This window comes from Argentina silus (assembly GCF_951799395.1).
Source record: "Argentina silus genome assembly, chromosome: X".
Classification (NCBI taxonomy): domain Eukaryota; kingdom Metazoa; phylum Chordata; class Actinopteri; order Argentiniformes; family Argentinidae; genus Argentina; species Argentina silus.
In genome coordinates, this window is record NC_139653.1 from 48,949,678 (window position 1) to 48,969,027 (window position 19,350).

General features: G+C 42.2%; 2 protein-coding genes across 3 annotated transcripts; one reads left to right on the forward strand and one right to left on the reverse strand.

The window, feature by feature from the left end:
• Positions 1 to 435: 435 nt before the first annotated feature.
• Positions 436 to 11,301, reverse strand: abraxas2 (abraxas 2, BRISC complex subunit). 2 transcript variants are annotated; one of them, XM_083695458.1, is made up of 9 exons: positions 11,220 to 11,301; positions 10,091 to 10,181; positions 9,648 to 9,684; positions 9,193 to 9,259; positions 8,771 to 8,961; positions 6,384 to 6,503; positions 5,836 to 5,920; positions 4,224 to 4,341; positions 436 to 3,998 (listed from the first exon to the last, which is right to left on the reverse strand). In XM_083695458.1, exons 1-9 carry the CDS (start codon positions 11,289 to 11,291, stop codon positions 3,424 to 3,426), a joined length of 1,356 nt encoding a protein of 451 aa, XP_083551584.1. In that variant the 5' UTR covers positions 11,292 to 11,301; the 3' UTR covers positions 436 to 3,423. The 2 variants fall into 2 exon arrangements, with proteins under 2 accessions (XP_083551584.1, XP_083551583.1); XM_083695457.1 differs by having other exon boundaries at positions 6,384 to 6,506.
• A 239-nt stretch (positions 11,302 to 11,540) lies between these two features.
• Positions 11,541 to 18,726, forward strand: eef1akmt2 (EEF1A lysine methyltransferase 2). The gene is made up of 6 exons (XM_083695459.1): positions 11,541 to 11,680; positions 11,835 to 11,900; positions 12,222 to 12,336; positions 12,600 to 12,707; positions 16,638 to 16,854; positions 18,534 to 18,726. The coding sequence occupies exons 1-6, from the start codon at positions 11,574 to 11,576 to the stop codon at positions 18,629 to 18,631; spliced, it is 711 nt and encodes a 236-aa protein (XP_083551585.1). The 5' UTR covers positions 11,541 to 11,573; the 3' UTR covers positions 18,632 to 18,726.
• Positions 18,727 to 19,350: the final 624 nt, after the last annotated feature.

Consider the following 19,350-nt stretch of genomic DNA (forward strand, 5'->3'; position numbering starts at 1 on the left):
CATAGAAGTGCATTTGTGCTAAATCACAATAATGTTTGCTATCATAATTAGGCTAATACAAATTACATAATCATATAAATATGTATAAATAATAACCCTGTCCAGTACATTGAATTCATGATGATATCACCTCTTCACCCCCCACTACCCCTCTGTACAGTTCCTCTACTGTTAATAAAACTTTTTTTTGTTTTAAGTAATCCTTCCTTCTTCTAGCATTGTGATTGCCAATGGCACCTGGTCCTACCATATATTTTTGCTTATGATGACTGATGTATAGATGATTCACTTACTTTAGACAAATGTACTTGTTGTAAGTCGCTTTGGATAAAAGTGTCTGCTAAATGTAAAAAATGTAAAAATGATATTAAAGTTCAACCAGACCTTTCCATGTTTGGATGTACAAAATGAGAACAAACGACACTGAAAACCAAATAAGCATGTATCTTTTATTGTCCCCCAAATAAGTAAGTAACTATGACCACACAAGGTTGGTCTATGATACAGACATGTCCAGAAAACAACTAAGAATGATCAAGGGTGTGATAGGACTTTGTGCTTCAGGGAGAAGTCGCAGCCTTCTCAAGGGCCACATCCAGCAAGGGGTTAAATCGTGTGGTGCTGAGCCCGTAATCAACCCCAAGCCCCTACCAAACTACAGGAAACATTTCAGTTGGATGTTCTGGTGCCGCCTGGGCAATTTAGGTTGTTAATTGAGGGCCTCCTTGGTTTGTTTCTCCTAATATACTGTGGTTTCATGATGATGACAACGTATTGATTTCTGTATTTAACTGTGTTGTGTTTTTCATGTGTTGTTTTGTTATTGTGTAAATATTGTGGACAGCGTGCACCAGTCTCAGTGTGTCTTTCCCAGTATAAATAAAGGTTAAATAAATCTCCCAGGCACTTTTGTTGCTCTGAGAGGACTGGATAGGTGGCAAAAATACGGCAAAAATGTCCACCCAGCCAATCAAAAGGCAAGGATGGGGCTATTCCTGCTTATCGATCCAATCCTCTCACATCGAGTAGCTCCATGAGTATCTAGGGGGTAGGGGCTTGGGGTTGATTTAGAATTCAGCATTTTAGAGGACGACCAATCCAAGTGTCGTTTCCTCCTGCCAGCCACTTGATCCCTGACTGAGATGCTCATAAATAAGTGCTGTTTGAATGCTGCCCTCTCCCTCCTGTACATTCAATATTCATTACTTGTTCTTAACTTCCATTTTTTATTATTTATTTTTTAATTTAATTCCAGTCCTCAAATGGAAACCGCTCCTTTCACCCTCTGCTTTGTTATTATAAACGTTGCGATTTTGTTATTCCTTGTTTTCCATAGTTTAAAGTGACCGTCACTTGACTTCTCATATTGACCATCACAGTATCGTGCTCAATGTCGTCCAGGTCCCAGTGTCCCATTCTGTCTGACTTGTACATGCCCACTCCCCTACATTCAGCACCGTAGCCAATCACTGTCTCCTCTTGTGACCAGGTCTCCTCTATGAAGTCACTGGCCCTGACCTCTAAATGTGTGATTCACATGCATCCCTCTTAGTTGGCCATGAAGGGTCTATCTGTACACGGGTCTCCCTCTAACTGTCGGTATGTGTGATGAATGATGCAATTCCAGTCCCAAACAGCAAGTGAGCATGAAGTGCCTGAAGGAACAGGTCTACTTTGGTGGCAGTACCTATCTGACGGGATAAAAGCTATCAAACACAGCCTGATGAGATGTGAGGATGCAATTCGGGTGAGGCAAGCAGGGTACTCTGTGACAACTAGATACTGGACAAGGTGCCAGTTCTTAACTTGTGGGGTGAAGATGTTGTATGTACACCAATTCTTGAGTAATGCAGGAGGACAGCATACTCTAATTATAATAGAAGGAGACATATTTTTCCTCTCTCCAGATGCTCCCTGTGTTTTGTGTGCAGTTAGGAACCGTTAAGGAACTCTTAACTGCCAGTATGAAAGGCACTGGATACTGAATCAAGGTGATTTTGACACGTCATCAAAGGTCCACACACATTATTAGCCCAATCAGTTTTCAATGCATGAGGTCTATATTGGTTTCGACGAGACAGACAGGTCATCTCTGATTCACTGCCCCGGCTCTCTCTCTCACACACACACACACACACACACGAGTCAAATAGAGGCCCCATCACCAAGTTGTCATGATCAGTGTCACTACAGCAGCAATAGAGACAGCCAGCAGTGTTAGGACATGAGATGGAAGAAGCAGAGAGGTTGATGTAGATGCAGTTTCTTTACTGATAGCTCTCTGTTTGCAGCAGCAGCAGGCAGGTGACCTTAAGCGTCTGATTAGTAAAGCTACAGTACGTTGTGTTTGCCCTGTGAACCCTATACAATGCACAATTCAAAGCTGAGCTTGTTCAGCTCAGACGGTCTCTACTTGTTGGACAACATGACAGCATTGGTAAAAGCACAATAAAGAAATTCGCTAAATTTGTCAAGTGCAGCAAAGCGCATACAATTTCAGTGTTATTCAATAAGAATGAGACATTGACATCTGTCAAACAAGTGACATTAATGACTGTTATTTTGTCAAAAATAAAAGGAGCTGCCACTATAGTAGTGGCAATGTCAAATTTTGATCAAAATGTATATTCTATGACATCAAAATAGGCAATCACATGATAAGACATACTATTGATTGTTAAAGGAAATTGAAAAACTTAGTCCAAAGTCCAAGTCCGACTGTCAGAACCATGCAGGCTAAAGAAATCATAGTGTGTGTGTGTGTGTGTGTGTGTGTGTGGGAGGGGTGTGTGTATGTGGGAGGGGTGTGTGTGTGTGTGTGGGAGGGGTGTGTGTGTGTGTGTGGGAGGGGTGTGTGTGTGTGTGTGTAAAAAGGTGATAACCATTCGCCTGTCTTACAAAAAAAAAAAACGTTTGAAGGCCGCAGAACATTTTCCCTTTGCTTTTTCTTAAATAAATCAATAAAAGAAGGCAAAAATAGTGCAAGAGGTAATGGTACAATTGGATGCTCAGAGTTGGTGGTTCAGATGTGACGCAGCATGATCCAGAGAGAGCCAGGTGGGTCTATTCGTAGGGAGAGAGCGAGCGAACAGGTGAGCGTCTATTCCGTTTTGACATCCTCCTCCGTTGCTATACCAAACACATCCACAAGGGGCAGCCAAGCTCCAACAGACTAGCTTTTCCACACAACCGACTGCTTCCACACAACCCCCCCCCCCCCCGCCCCCCCAAAAAGGAGATCAAACTAAGACAAAGAGAATTACACACAGCGGAATACCACCTGCGCATGCCTTTAATTTTCAGGGCTGGCACTTCCTCTGTGATCTAATAGTTGTCTATATTTGATTGGTTGGGATGCCATCCTCTCTGGGTGCATCAGTTATTATGTCACCCACGCCACCGGTGGCCTGCAATTTTCCATCTCTATGAGCCACAGGCATCGCCGTCCGGACTGAGGGCAGCGGGGCGACCCTGGGCCAACACACTGGTGGAAACTGTGGGCAACTGTGTGGCTTCACTCACCAGGTTCTCATACTCGCTACTGTCCTCATCGTCGTCGCAATCTTCATCATCGTCGTCGTCTTCATCATCATCATCATCTTCTTGCCCTGCGGCTTGTCTGTCCAGAGAGTCAGAGCTGGAGCCGTCCCCGTTGCCCAGATAAGGGGTGCTGGGACTGGAACTGGGACCAGGGCTGGCGACCAGGCCCAAGCCTAAACCTAAACCCAGACCCAGGGGGCTCGGGGTGGGGTGGCCAGGGGAGCCCACAGCCTGGGGCCGGGGGAGCAGTGCAGCACTGTTGGGAGTGGGGGAGGAAGAGGGCAGGGAGTGGTCCTGGGATGAGAGGTCTGCGTAGGCAGGAGGGTTGGTAGAAGTACTAGGTCGCTCTGGGGCGGAGGGGGTGTGGAAGGCCACCCTGGACAGGAGGGAGGTCTCAAAGGGCTCTGTGTTTTCCGCTGGAGTAGGACTTGCCTCTGGGTTCTGCGCTTCCTGGAGTCCTGAGGGACGCACAGAGTCAAACAAGCAAAAGAAACCTCAAACAGCCCAAAAAAAAAAAAAAACATACAAAACAAACATCTGGACTTTGGAATGTCTCTTTGGGAAATACTTCCTAGGATCTAGGATGTGGTGAAATGTTTGGATAGGGGAGCGCCTCAGAGCAGTTAAACAACCCTAGAGCAGTTAAACAACCCTACTTCTTGGAACCCAAACCTGTCACTCACTTCTCTCCTCCTCTGCAGCCTTTCGTTTCCTGTGAGCAATTTGTTGTTTGAGCTTGTTCACCTCCTCCTGGATGTTCCCCCTCACACTCTCACTCTGCTCAACCTCTCCACAGACTGCCTAGAAACAGAAGGAACAAAACCTCATGATTCAAGAATCATATCATTTTCTGTCCACCAAAGCAAATGGACATGCGCATATATATATGTGTGTGTGTATGCATGCATGTATGTGTATATATATATATATATATATATATATATATATATATATATATATATATATATATATACACACACACACACACACGCCACTTTATTAGGTACACCTGTTCAACTGCTCGTCAACACATATCTAATCAGCCAATCACATGGCAGCAACTCAATACATTTAGGCATGTAGACATGGTCAAGGCGACCTGCTGAAGTTCAAACCGAGCATCAAAATGGGGAAGAAAGGTGATTTAAGTTACTTTGAACGTGGCATGGTTGTTCGCGCCAGACAGGCTGGTCTGAGTATTTCAGAAACTGCTGATCTACTGGGATTTTCACACACAACCATCTCTAGGGTTTACAGAGAATGGTCCGAAAAAGAGAAAATATCCAGTGAGCGGCAGTTCAAGGCGAAAATGCCTTGTTGATGCCAGAGGTCAGAGGAGAATGGCCAGACTGGTTCGAGATGATAGAAAGGCAACAGTAACTCAAATAACCACTCGTTACAACCAAAGGTATGCAGAAGACCATCTCTGAACACACAACACGTCGAACCTTGAAGCAGATGGGCTACAGCAGCAGAAGACCACACCGGGTGCCACTCCTGTCAGCTAAGAACAGGAAACTGAGGCTACAATTCGCACGGGCTCACCAAAATTGGACAATAGAAGATTGGAAAAACGTTGCCTGGTCTGATGAGACTCGATTTCTGCTGCGACATTCAGATGGTAGTGTCCGAATTTGGCGTAAACAACATGAAAGCATGGATCCATCCTGCCTTGTATCAACGGTTCAGGCTGGTGGTGGTGGTGTAATGGTGTGGGGTATATTTTCTTGGCACACTTTGGGCCCCTTAGTACCAATTGAGCATGGTTTAAATGCCACAGCCTCCCCGAGTATTGTTGCTGACCATGTCCATCCCTTTATGACCACAGTGTACCCATCTTCTGATGGCTACTTCCAGCAGGATAACACGCCATGTCACAAAGCTCAAATCATCTCACACTGGTTTCTTGAACATGACAATGAGTTCACTGTACTCCAATGGCCTCCACAGTCACCAGATCTCAATCCAATAGAGCATCTTTGGGATGTGGTGGACCGGGAGATTCGCATCATGGATGTGCAGCCAACAAATCTGCAGCAACTGCGTGATGCCATCATGTCAATATGGACCAAAATCTCTGAGGAATGTTTCCAGCACCTTGTTGAATCTATGCCACAAAGAATTAAGGCAGTTCTGAAGGCAAAAGGGTACTAGCAAGGTGTACCTAATAAAGTGGCCGGTGAGTGTATACATACATACGTGTGTGTGGGTGTAATATATATATATATATGTGTACAATATGCAACTGGTATCGAGTGATGGATTACAAATTTGCTAACAGCTACAGATGCTCACCTGCACTTTATCTTGTAGTGCACTGTAGACTTGGAAAATTGTTCTGATATCCTTCATTACACCATCCTTGTCAAAGAATTCAGCCCTGCAAAATGTTCATCACATCAAGGTTCAATCAGCATGTCAGTTACGAAACACCCCTACAGTAGAGGGACTTGTATATATGGACTTGACCAAACCATGTAATACATCCACCAAGATAATCATTTACAGAAGTACACATTAACAAAGTATACTCCTTCATCCCTTCAAATAATATTGAGGGCAGAATGCCCTTTCAATAGTTTTTTTCTACCTGACCAAATGATGATATCAGTAATATTAGCTGCAGTTAAAATAGAATGAAGGCCCTCTAAGGAGACATCTACTCGACTACACCAGCTGTATATACCAGCTAGGAGAGTGGGGTGTCTGTTCACACACACACACACACACACACACACACACACACACACACACACACACACACACACACACACACACACACACACACACACACACACACACACACACACACACACACACACACACACGCGGGAGGCCCTCACCCATGCTCTTTGATGACTGTGGCGTAGTTGAGTGAGGTGTTTGGGACAGAGGACACTTTGTATTCCTGCTGGCTGGTGTTTCCCAGGTTGGGGATGCTGAGGGTGACCCTCTGGTTGTACCTGCTGGGTGGAGACAGAGCTTTAGCCTAACGTCACGCTAACAGTAACAGCCCTGAGAGCTGGGTGGACACAGAGCTTTAGCCTAAGAGCAGACATGGACAACCTAGGGACAGTATAGGCTTACAAGAGACAACCGTCTCCATTGTTTTAGCTTTGCTTCAGAGATTCATCACGGGTTTAAATGGCTTGGTCACTGTTACTCACACAGCACGTGGTGGGGATGCTATTTAGTTTCATTGTTGTCCAGACACTAACAAAACACACTGCGGGCTCTAGACACAGTAGCATTTAAGTCCCCAGCATGAGCCGAACAGCCAAGACAGACAAACCTCCAACTGGTCTTGACATGAACAGACCTGACATCTCTTTCATGTGCGATTTACATATGACTGGTTATTCTGTATCCTACTTCTATGTATCTGCCCCCTTAACTAGCAGCCTTTAGGGCTCAAGGCAGCAATGGCTCCTTCCCTCCAATTCAATGGAGTCTCTGTGCCACTGGCGTGAAGGACAAATGTTTCTCTTTCACAGACTTTCCTGAAGATCAGTCTCTCATTGAAAGTCAAGCTGGATACATGCCATGCCAGGCTACATCTTGACTGTCCCTCCTAAAGACCTCTTCACCCCCCACTACCCCTCTGTACAGTTCCTTTACTGTTAATAATAATAATAATAATAATAATAATAATAATAATAATAATAAACACATTTAAATCTTCTAGTATTGAGACTGCCAATGGCACCTTGTCCTAGCATAGATTTTTGCTTATGATGACTGATGTATAGATGATTTACTTACTTTAGACAAATGTACTTATTGTAAGTCGCTTTGGATAAAAGCGTCTGCTAAATGTCAAACATTTAAAAATGTAAATGGGGGGAGTCGGCTTACACTTGTAATTCTCTCTTACCTACCATGTTCAGATGTTTTTGTGTGTTAATAAAAAAAATAATACTTCTACTCGCATTGTGACTGCGAATGGCCCCTGGTCTGAGCATTGATTACTTTATCTTATGATGACTGATGGATAGATGATTCACTTACAACAAATACATTTGTTTAAGTAAGTCGCTTTGGATAAAGGCGTCTGCTAAATGCCATAAATGTAAATGTAAAATGTGTCTTCATGAGGACAGTGGTAGTCAGTGATTCACTTTCAATTTCAAGCTGGCAACTTGTAATGACTGAAGGCTACGCGGCTGGGCCTGATGGACAGAGCTGCTCCCTGCCTCCCACACAGACTGACAGAGCTGCTCCCTGCCTCCCACACAGACTGACCTGCCTGTTCAAGTTGAGCAATGGCGTGGGAATGAAGACCGAGAGGCATAGGCTCAAGAGTCAACATTGTGTGTATATGTATGTATGTGTGTAGATACATTATGAAATTTATAATACTCCCCAGAATAACGGTGCATTCAGATGCATGCATGTTCATCGATATGTTGTTATTATTAAAAACATCATAATAGGGTGTGAACGTTTTAATTTTCAGCTGGGGGGCAAAACCCTGCCCAATCAAACTGCTTTCTATCTGCTTTTCTCTACCAGCCGGTGACAACTGACAAATCGTCTATTGACAGTTGAATTACATTTTTCATACATTCTGACTCGTTGTCTGTCAAACAGCAGAGAGACGCATTTACAAACATGGTCAACTACTGTGGTCCTCTGTGGCTCAGTTGGTAGAGCATGGCGTTAACAACGCTAAGGTTGTGGGTTTGATTCCCACTGGGACCATATATACTGAAACATGTATGCACTCGCTGCAATGTAAGTCGCTTTGGATAAAAGCATCAGCTAAATGGCATATATTATTATGTTACCAGTACTTAGCTGCGTAAACCAGCTAACAGTAAGGGTTTGCAATAAACATGAGGTAAGTTTCTCAATAACTGCAACTAGCTATCGACTGTACCTACCAACATGACGGAATAAAATATGCTAGCTGGCCAAGTGGTTTGATATCTCTCAACTATCGTAGCAGGGATTTTGCTGAAATTGTTGTGAATGCATTCACTTATGGTGACATCACTTATGGTGAATGCATCGCGACAGATCCACTGCGTAAACTTTCAGCTGATTTAGCTGCATGCGTCATCGATAAGATAAGGTTGAATTTGTGTGTAGAGAGGCCAATGTATTGACAAATGAAATGTTCACACAGCCTATTGTGATGCTTAATGTGAACAACAGTGAGTGTGTGTATGTGTCTGTGTGAGTGAGTGAGTGAGTGAGTGACTGTGTGTGTGTGGAGGGGTAGTCATACCTGCGGTTGGGTCTGAAAAGCACATACTCCAGAGCATGTGTAGAGTTGTTGGCTGTGGAGATTAAGCTGAAGAGGAGAAACACGAGGTCGGGCACACCCAGGAGCTGGGTCAGCTGCTTATGGATGACCTGTTCCCTGAAGGACATCTGCTGCTGTGTATTCCTCCTGAACCGGTACCAGCCGATGACATTCTACACAGGGAGTAGAGGACGGCAAGGGGGGTCATTAGGAGACTCCAGTCAGTGTCACCTCTAGTTATTATCTGTTGGTTGGGCTATGAAAAACACACTTGATTTACAGTTTATTAAAAACAATATTAGTTGGTTCACTAAATGTACAGACTTTGATCTATAGAATACCAGCCAGGCCTCTACTGATTCGGCCTACTGTCTTAAGAACGTACAACTACAGCAGATACTCACTTTTCGTCTATCTTTAAGAATTCTGTTAAGACTTTCTGTGTTGATTTTGCCAGCATAGTCATAAAAGCTGGGGGAAATGATGCAGAGAATAACAGTTAAGATAACTTTAATATAATTCCACACGACTCCTCAAGATTTCTCCTCCATCGTAGCTTACACACGTCATGTGGGGTCTGGCAGGGTGGGGGGTCTCGTACTGTACACTGACAATTAGTCACTTCTGTAAAATGGAAGAACTTGACATGATCAACACAAAGCTTGCTCACACTTTGGATGAGGAATTCATTAAATCACGTTACTTATCCATGAAGCCATAACTAGAGTAGTCTGTGGATAGTCAAATGGCAAACAAACAAAAAAAGGGAAAAAAATAGACATTTCTACAAAATGTCATCAAGACGACACACTGAGTGGATTGTACATACTTTCAATGTGACAGCAACACCAAATCTTACCTAAATAGTTGTGCACAAGGTTCATGATTATGGACTTCTGTTAAGAAAAAAAAACACCGCAAATATATGGTTACTTACTATACAAAATCATACAGGCTGACACTAATCACAGAGAAAACAACATGTAGGCTACCCTGAATAATTCTTTAAATAACCCTGATAGGGCTTCAGTCCACCACTATAAAATAAGACTGCTGATAAATCACAGTCTTGTCTTAAACAGATTACATAACATGAATCCAAATACAGCTATAAAAGGATTGCTACCAGTAACTGACAACAGAAAGCCACTTTTGATCTTAAAGCTAAACCTGCCAGTCGTGTTAGACAGCATTCCACAGTAACTTGTGCATGAAGCCTAATCATCAAAACAAGCCAAATACGCAGATTTCTTTTGTGTTGTGTCCCTACAAGTCAATTTATAGGATTATTCAAGGCCTTACCTACTACTTGGATGAGTTCTGCACTGCTCATCTGTGTGTCACTGATGCTGACAGTCTCCTCTTGCCTAACTTCCCCTAAAAGGAATCCCTCCTGTAGAAACAAAAGTATAGCACGTCTATATCAAAATAGTGTTGAGGGATATGATTATTGTGACAAATGTGGGACTGGCAGATATAACCACCTGCAATCTATCAATCTGTCTATCGAATTTGCGATCATAAACATAATCTTATAAAACATACCCAAATCAAAGGCAGACTACATTAACGTTAAATCGCCATGCCCTTAAGTTACGTAGTAGGCCTTCGTCTATGCATAAGTAGAATAGTCTGAGGACTGACTCTGTATCTCAAGGAACCAACCGCCCTGCACTGCCAGAGACTGAGCAATTGTGAACATGATGTGGATAGACTAATCAACAGGCAATCTATCGACACTGAAAATCAGGGAAAGCCACGGCTTGCTTAGCTATGTTTTGCGGCAGCTGTCAACGTCATTAATGTTATCTAAGTCTACTTTTGGTTAAGGTACCCTTTGCTATAGTATGCAAAGAACGCAAGCTGCAGGTGATCAGAGATATCACTTCCTAGTCCAACTAGGCTAACTAGATGCTAACGTCAGTTAGGGGTGGGGATACAAATGTATTCATTTTCTCCGCACAACACATCTGACTGTGAAACATGATCAGATATAATTGCTAAATTCGTAGCACTGTCAGCGAGCTATCAATTATAATGTTTATCATTCACAACGCTACGGTCACACTGTTAACTAGCTAGCTAGCTAGTTAGTTAGCTAGGTGCAGGACCACGGAAGTCAGTTGACATAGCTTGTAGCATAGCTAAGCTAGCTAACTAACTAGCAAAACGTTGCTTGCTGTGGCGTGGGTGTCTACTCCAACGTTACAAGTTAGCACCATCTCTGCTCTTCTGCTGCTAGGTTATAGCAAGTTAGCTGGTAGAGGTAGCAAGCTAACCCAGTGCTACTGAGATGAAGATGACACTGCCAGTGCCACTGGAAAACACATCGCAGAAATGATTGAGAATAGCGATCAGGGACGCCGATGGGATACTGCCATAAGATCATGCACTCTCTCGTAACTCTGCAAAAATAGTTTTCGGTACTTACATGATCGGAGTTGCTGTTGGCACTGTGATAACACACAGAACTAAAAGTATAACCCGAAATAGACGCCGCCATGATGGAAACATCCCCATCTATCCCACCACCCCCTGCGGTTGCTGACTCGCCTTAACACAGGAAACTTATATGGGATCTGTAGTTGATAATTATAATAACTGTAACAAAGCAGTTGTCTTTGTATGGTCTTTATTTATCTGAACACACGGATTATGTGCGTAGAAGTTGATGAATATGTATTACTCATTGTAAGTCGAAGGGGGATAGATTGCAATGCCTGTTAGTGCATGACGTGTATTTCCGAGTACTGTCAGCGTGTTTCGTGTTTACGAAATTGTCAGCATGCAGGATTCAGGATGCACGCGTGGCTGTCAAGACACCTCGAAATCCGAAGAGGACATAGTCTCAGAAGATGATTTTATATCTTCAAAGCTTGGAACGAAAGAATAGTGAGTGCTGTAATAAGTGTTTAAAAACGACACCAACTGGGCCATAGCAGAATGGCTACATTGTGTCTCATCGTGTTCTTTGAAACGTGTTATTTATTTTATCCCAGATAGTGACATTTACTCATGATGTGCAATGCTCCTCTGTCTGTTCTAGCTGGGATGAAGCATACCAAAGAGAATTGCAGACATTCAAAGACATCGGAGACGTGGGTGAGATATGGTAAAGATGATTGACACTGCCATGCTGCTGCTGTAATATAATGAATCTCTGTGTCTCAATGACCACAATCGACTCCCAAACAAAACCAGTGCTGGCCAAACCGGGTGGAACAGTCTACAGATGAATTAGCCAATCCTTATGAGTGTGCTGTTGTGTTAATTGTGATCCAGAACGCTAGGTTATGCTAGGTCCAGTCCTAACCCCAGCCCTAACTTTATGTCAATTTAGATGGGATTTTTGACTTTGTGTGTTCTGTCCGTCTGCCCATGAACCCCAAAGTAACATTTCTGGTCATGCATTGTTTTCCCCTCTTGTTCAAAGGTTTGGTGAGGGGAGCATGGACCGTGTACTCCGGTGGATGGAAAAGAAAAATATTCCAGAAAACGCTGCCATACTGGATATCGGCACAGGAAATGGTGTCCTCTTAGTTGAATTGGTATGAGGGGAATACTCATGTGAATTTGGGAAGGATGCCACCACATGTTTAATTTTCCTGCGCTGGGCTTAATGTTTCTGGTCATGGAGGGGTTACGCTCAATTAAAGTAACTCTAAAAAGCAAAATGTAAGGAATGTAAATTACACCTTTGTTACACTTAGGATGATGACACAGGAGTTACAGAACAGTTTATTCCTCTGTTCAGCGCATTTCTTTTATAATTAACTTTGTTGTTGTTGTTGTTGTTTGTTTTCTTTTCAAGGCCAAGCATGGATTCACAAATATTACAGGAATAGATTATTCTTCAGCCTCTGTGGAACTTGCCAGAAGTGTTCTGCAGACCGAGAATTTGTTGAATGTGAAAGTTCAGGTAGGACCATGTTGAGCCTTGATTCCATGCAGTTATTCAGTTGGTCAGGATTGGGATGTATTTGTGGTGCGTAGACCTCAAACAGATTCTGAAGGACCACATATGTTTTGTGTGTTCCATACAGGATGGCTATTCATAATACTATACATACATCTAGAGCCCGACAGATATTGGATTATTAGGTCCAATACAGATGCCGATTTATGTGGGGCAAAATTCACAGATAACCGATGTATCTGCCGATGTATACAGTGCCTATAGAAAGTCATCATACCCCTTTGAAATAGTTACTATATTTGTTGTACAGCCTGAAATCAAAACCCATTAAAAAAATGTGTATGTACAAATTTAGCCATACAACATCAAACTAATGGGGGGAAAAAAGGCGACAGTTCTGAAAATTTATAAAAAAATGCAAAACAAGAATAACAGGATTGGAAAAGTCATCAGTCCCCTGATTTAATACTTTTTAGAGCCACCTTTTGCTGCAATTACAGCCATCAATCAGTTTGGATATGTCTCTACTAGCTTTGCACACCTAGATTGGAGAATATTTGCCCATTGTTCCTTGCAGAATTGTTCGAGTTCAGTCAAATTCCGTGGTGAGCGGCAATGGACTGCTCTCTTCAAGTCCATCCACAGATTTTCTATTGGATTTAAGTCAGGGCTCTGACTTGGCCACTCAAGGACATGCGTTGTTCTTTTGGCGGTATGTTTAGGATCGTTGTTGTGTTGGGAGGTGAATGACCTGCCCATCTTCAGCTGTCTAGCAGAGGTCCCAGTCCCAGCCATAAAGACTTGTAAGTCCTTCAAAGTTGCCTTTGGCCTCTTGGTAGCTTCTCTGATCAATGTCCTCCTGGCTTGGTCATCCAGTTTGGACGGACAGCCTGATCTAGGCAAGGTGTTGGTGGTGCCATACGCCTTCCACTTCTTAATGATGCTCTGAACGGTACTCAGAGGGATAGCTAAAGCCTTCGAAATCTTTTTGTAGTCTTCACCTAACTTGTGCCTTCCCACAACTTTATCCCAGAGGCCTTTTCAAAGTACTTTTCCAACCATGGTGAATTCTTTGCAGAACCGTGCACTTCTAGTAGTGGAATCCTCAAGAAACAGCTGGTTTTATTCTGGAGTAATCAAAACCACTACAATTGATGTCAGGTGGGGGGCAATTAGCCTGGTGTTTGATCTGGAAGTTGATTGGTTGCACCTGAGCAAGTTTATAATATAGTGGCTGATCACTTAACCAAACCAGGTATTTCACTAATTAATTTTTAATAATTGTCCTGAATTTTAAATTTTTTTATTTTCACTTTGATGATGAGGGTTATGATGTGTACATACAGCTCAAAAAAGTTAGATTTGATTTATTTTAATTTCCACGGTGTAATGTGACAAAAGGTAAAGATTTCACAGGGTATGATGACTTTCTATAGGCACTGTATGTATCTTTGTTTTTTTACAGAAATAATTTTTAGCACAGTTTTCATAAGAAAACAATGGCAAAAGATGCTCTTAATGCTGATTAGGCAAAAATCTGTAGGTCAATAATGACCAGAAATGATCTCCATTGATAAATAGAGCAACATTTATTCATTGTATGAATTAGAAGTTACTTGTACTATGCCAAATCCACTGAATTATTTTTGTTACACTCAGTTAGATATTAACAAAAACATACAAAAAAAGCACTGTGAAAAGCATTCTTAAAACGTACTGTTAGAACCCCCTGCACTCTCTGGTTGCCAACCAGTGTAATCTCCAGTAATGGTTTATTTCATCCCTCCTCCTCCCCTAGACATTTATCAAAGTGGTCAACTCCGCTCTCTTCACGAGAGTAAACAAACCTCTGTCGTCCAGTCCATGCAGATACGGTTGATTGTACACACCTAAGCCGCTTGGGACAAAGTTAGCTAGAATGCTGACTCTGAAATTCATGGATACAAGCCATTTTAACTGGTGAAACACATAATATCTTACTGCATGACCTCTTATGCTGAATTACTCTCTTGTTTAGTCTACCTCCTTGTACTTAGTCACTGTCCTAACTGACTGCAGTCCAACAAGCTTAAGTTACATTGCTAAATTCAGCTACTTCAGTAGGCACTCCAATAACAGCAAAATATATAAATGTCTATATATAGAATGAATATTTTATGAATGAGCATACTGTAAAGTGTTACTGCCATGTGTGCAGAATTTGAATATAAACATTTCCATGTGTTATCCACCCTCTACACTCAATTTCATCCAAGGGAGGTTATGTTATGCTTGGGGTCTTTTGGTACCCAGACCATAGACAAACCCAGCCATTGATGCAAACCCAGTTAGCTCTGCATTAATTTCCCCCCAACTGCCAGTGATGGAGCATACTCAGCATAGAGTATACTAGTATACTAGCCATGAGTGGAAACTCTGCTGTGTTTACACTGCTGCAGGGTGGAAAGGATGGTGTATGGGTGTTAAAATGAGGGCTGTAAAGTTGAACAGATTTATCAACTAATGCAAACTTAGTTGACAACTCATTTTGAAAAAGAATGAATCTGCTTTCATTGTCGGACCAAGCTAGAGTGAGTGTCATGTACCAAGTAAGAGTGTTGTACCAAGGAAGCTCTGTTCAAGCCAGCCCTTTTGTCTTCCTCTATGGGAATGGCAATTCACTCCTTTCATTTCACCTAGCCTCTAAGTGAGCTGACAGGATTTAACACATCTGTTGAAGTGTGTGTGTGTGTGTGTGTGTGTGTGTGTGTGTGTGTGTGTGTGTGTGTGTGTGTGTGTGTGTGTGTGTGTGTGTGTGTACAAACATATTACTGAGCTTTGGTTTATTGGAAGATCAGTCAAAAACAAACTGAGCCATTCCAACAGCCACACTCATTTCTCTCAACACCGAATCACTGTTGACCCCTCAGATGATCTGACCCTTGGGTGGTGACCTCACCCTAATGGTCTAGTGTTCCATGCCCTGTCTGGTGGTAGGTCCTCAGCCGCAGTGGTCAGGTTGGAGCGTAGCCTGGAATAAGCCTGGAATAACAACCACTGAAACCTGGCCTTAGTGGGAGTAAAGCATTTGTTATTATTTGATTTCAGCTGAAGACACGGCTGCAAGGTGTAGTTCTGAATCAGAAACATGTGGTGTGCAAGCACTGGGGGGGAGGGGCTGTGGGACATGACTGATATGAAGTAAAGCCAATGGCTATGTGCCGTCCCTTTTCTTCTGTCTTTCTATTGACTTAATGAAGGCCAAGTTTGGCACGTTGGTCCACCAGACCTTTCGCACATTTGGGCAGAAGTGTCTGGGAATGAGACTAGGTTAGAAGAAATGGGTGAAAGTGCATGCATGGGGAAATGACCCTTTCTCTCGTGTTTACTCAAGATGGTGAGTAAGCTTGAGTGATGCTGAAGGTTTCCTATCAGTTACGATTCACAAAGAGGAAGAGAAAGATTCTAGGCCCCAACTGTCCTAACCTTTTTAGGCTCTATCGCTAGCCTGTATTGTAGCTTCAACATCAATAGAAACCAGGCTAAATAAGAAGAAACCAGGCTAAATAAGAAGAAACCAGACTAAATAAGAAGAAACCAGACTAAATAAATGGAAACGTTCAATAGACACCTGGTTTCAGTGGTCCTCTGTGGCTCAGTTGGTAGAGCATGGCGCTAACAACGCTTGTGGGTTTGATTCCCGCTGGGACCATATATACTGAAATGTATGCACTCACTGCAATGTAAGGCGCTTTGGACAAAAGCGTCAGCTAAATGGCATGTATTATGTGTGGGTTCCAACTCACTCCTGTGGTGAATGTCTAGGATTTACTAGAGAAAATGTGATCACAGTATTTACACAAGTTGTATCAGTCATATGAAAGTGTATATCCTTCAAGCGGTTCTATCAGTGTATTTTCCATAACACTCGCTGTCTCTCTTGCACCATGTCAGGAGGCAGACTTCTTGAGCTGCTCTGAGGAACTGAGCGGCTTCGATGTCTGCATCGACAAGGGCACGTTTGACGCCATAAGCCTGAACCCTGACAACACTGAGGAGGGCAAAGCACGCTACGCCCAAGCCCTGAGGGGGGCACTGAGGGAGGAAGGACTCTTCGCCATCACTTCCTGTAACTGGACAAAGGAACAGCTGCTACAGATGTTCAGCCAAGGTGAGGCGGACTTTGTTGACACCAGAGATTCTGGGATTACCCTTTGCTTCCCCTCAGTGACGTCCCAAGGTGCATTATCATGATGCGTAATGATAAGCCTTAAGTACAGTGGCGTCGGAAAGTATTCAGACCCCTTCACTTTTTCCACATTTTGTTGTGTTATAGACTCAATTTATGAATATAAATGTATGATGGATGAAAATAAATGATTATTTTTTAGTTTTTGCCTTCAATCCACACACAATACCCAATAATGACAAAGCAAAAACAAGTTTTTAGAAATGTGTCCATTTGCTCAGTTTGTAATGACAACCTGATCCACACAGTGTGTAATTGATTCCTATGCAAATCAGAGACTATAAAAACAAAGATATTAATTCCAAAATCACATGAACTATTATCCTTGGACTTGATTCAACATATTGAGTGACTTGTTGCATTTGAGATAATTTTAAAGTGTCATAGCAAAGTGTCTGAATACTTAAGTACATGAGGTATTTCTGTATTTCAATTTTAATACATTTGCAGACATTTCTAAAAACATGTTTTTGCTTTGCCATTATGGGGTATTGCGTGTAGATTGATGGCAAAGAAATGAATGTAATCCATTTTAAATTGAGTCTATAGCACAAAAAAATGTGGAAAAAGTGAAGAGGTCTGAATACTTTCCGAAGCCACTGTATGTGTTTGTTTCATTAAAAGTTTCATTAAAAGCAGTACTCCTCAGCTGCCAGTACTGCTTGTGCCAGTCTGCTGTAAGTGGTATGAACACAGGTTGTTTAAATTGAATTAAGACATTGTTGATGCTGCTTATTACACTTAAGTGTATACAGGGGCTTCTGTATGATGTAAGTGACTAGTTGGGTGTCATCAACAAAGGTTATGATAGTCTTTGTTTGATTTATTAATAATGACTTTGGATGGCTCCTTTTGCTCTCTGACCTGTTATCCAAACAAAGACAGATAAAACGACAGCTGGGAGATGTCATAACGAAAGTGCAAGTCATAGCGGAAGCCTTGTAATATAAGCCTGTAATATGAGCTCTGAAAATGCCTTTTTTTACCTTTAGCATTTACTAATGCACATAGGAAGAATGAAAATAGAGTATCAACAAAATAACCAATTTGACAGTTTCAAAGCAACATTTTACATTTGACGTTTTAGACATTTAGCAGACGCTTTTATCCAAAGCGACTTACAACAAGTACATTTGTCTACAGTAAGTGAATCATCTATACATCGGTCATCATAAACAAAAATCTATGCTAGGACCAGGTGCCATTAGCAGTCACAAAGCTAGAAAAAGGGAGGATTTAAAAAAAAAATGTTTTTATCATTAACAGTAGAGGAACTGTACAGAAATGCTGCTAGAGTCAAGGCCATGTGAACCCATCTATCAAAATGACAAGTTGTCTCTACTGGGTTTAAAGATGGACCACAGATGACAAGTTGTCTCTACTGGGTTTAAAGATGGACCACAGATGTTGGATGGATGTTGCTTATCCAAGCTTTCAAAAGCTATTTTGAGGTTTAGAGATCAGCGATAGCTTAAGCTTTTAGGCATCCGGTTTTGAGGCAGCATTACCGCAATGAAAGCAATACTGAAGGATAGTGAGGAATTATTTGTGGATAATAACTACTATTTTGACATTCTCAACCTGTCCTCTCTGCTCTGCAGGGTTTGAGTTTGTGCAGGAGCTACCAACACCCCACTTCCAGTTTGGTGGCAAGACTGGCAACAGTGTGACAGCACTCATCTTGAAACGACGACAGTGACGCCGGTCTACGTGCAACGTTTTTATTGTACAAAAAACTAAAAACTGTTTCGACTTTTTTGCTAAATGTTTTGAGGAAGGAGTGTATCAACAGTGGTATTCTGCAAAATAAACACAACATTTACATTTTGTTACAAAGGAGTTCTTTGTCCTCTACTTTTGCAGTTTGTCACTGACATTGTATTAAACCATCTGTTGTTATTGCTCATACTTATCAGTGGGCTTGCTTCAACAGTTGGAATGTTCCATGCACCTGGCCCCGTCCCACCACTTATCTATGACCTTCAAGATGTCATTCCAATACAACAGGAATTATCATTTTGAAGGTTAGTTTCCATGATACCTGTTTAGAGATGACATGGTGAGGCATGTTCATGCCAGAGCACATGATGGTGTCCCACATCTGCTTTTTTGCATTTCTGAATCAGGAACCAGAAATGACTTGTACGTACAATGGTACACCAGTACCAGTAGTTCTTGCCGTAGAGATTGTTTAGGAGTTTCGAGGTGACGGCAATTAATCATTAAAAACATCATAATAGGTACAGAACCAGCGTGCCTCGCTTTTTTGTAGACAAATGCACGTTTGATGGACATGGCCCCTAATGCAGTAGGCCTATAGCCTAAGGGGCCGTCTCCACCAAATGTTAGTCTGTTTATCAGACTAACCCTCAGGGGTCAGCTTCTTACTAAGCTTTGCATTGATTTCTCAAAATATTA

Excerpts from the sequence above, each read along its gene's own strand:
- abraxas2 (XM_083695457.1), bottom strand. The coding sequence starts at position 11,291 with ATGGCGGCGTCTATTTCGGGTTATACTTTTAGTTCTGTGTGTTATCAC. Across the intron at positions 6,507-8,770 it reads CTTTTCAGACCCAACCGCAG|CAGGTACAACCAGAGGGTCA; the intron begins GTATGACTACCC and ends GTCTCCACCCAG. Across the intron at positions 4,342-5,835 it reads CACTACAAGATAAAGTGCAG|GCAGTCTGTGGAGAGGTTGA; the intron begins GTGAGCATCTGT and ends TTCTGTTTCTAG.
- eef1akmt2 (XM_083695459.1), top strand. The coding sequence starts at position 11,574 with ATGCAGGATTCAGGATGCACGCGTGGCTGTCAAGACACCTCGAAATCC. Across the intron at positions 12,337-12,599 it reads GTGTCCTCTTAGTTGAATTG|GCCAAGCATGGATTCACAAA; the intron begins GTATGAGGGGAA and ends TTTCTTTTCAAG. Across the intron at positions 16,855-18,533 it reads GCTACAGATGTTCAGCCAAG|GGTTTGAGTTTGTGCAGGAG; the intron begins GTGAGGCGGACT and ends TCTGCTCTGCAG.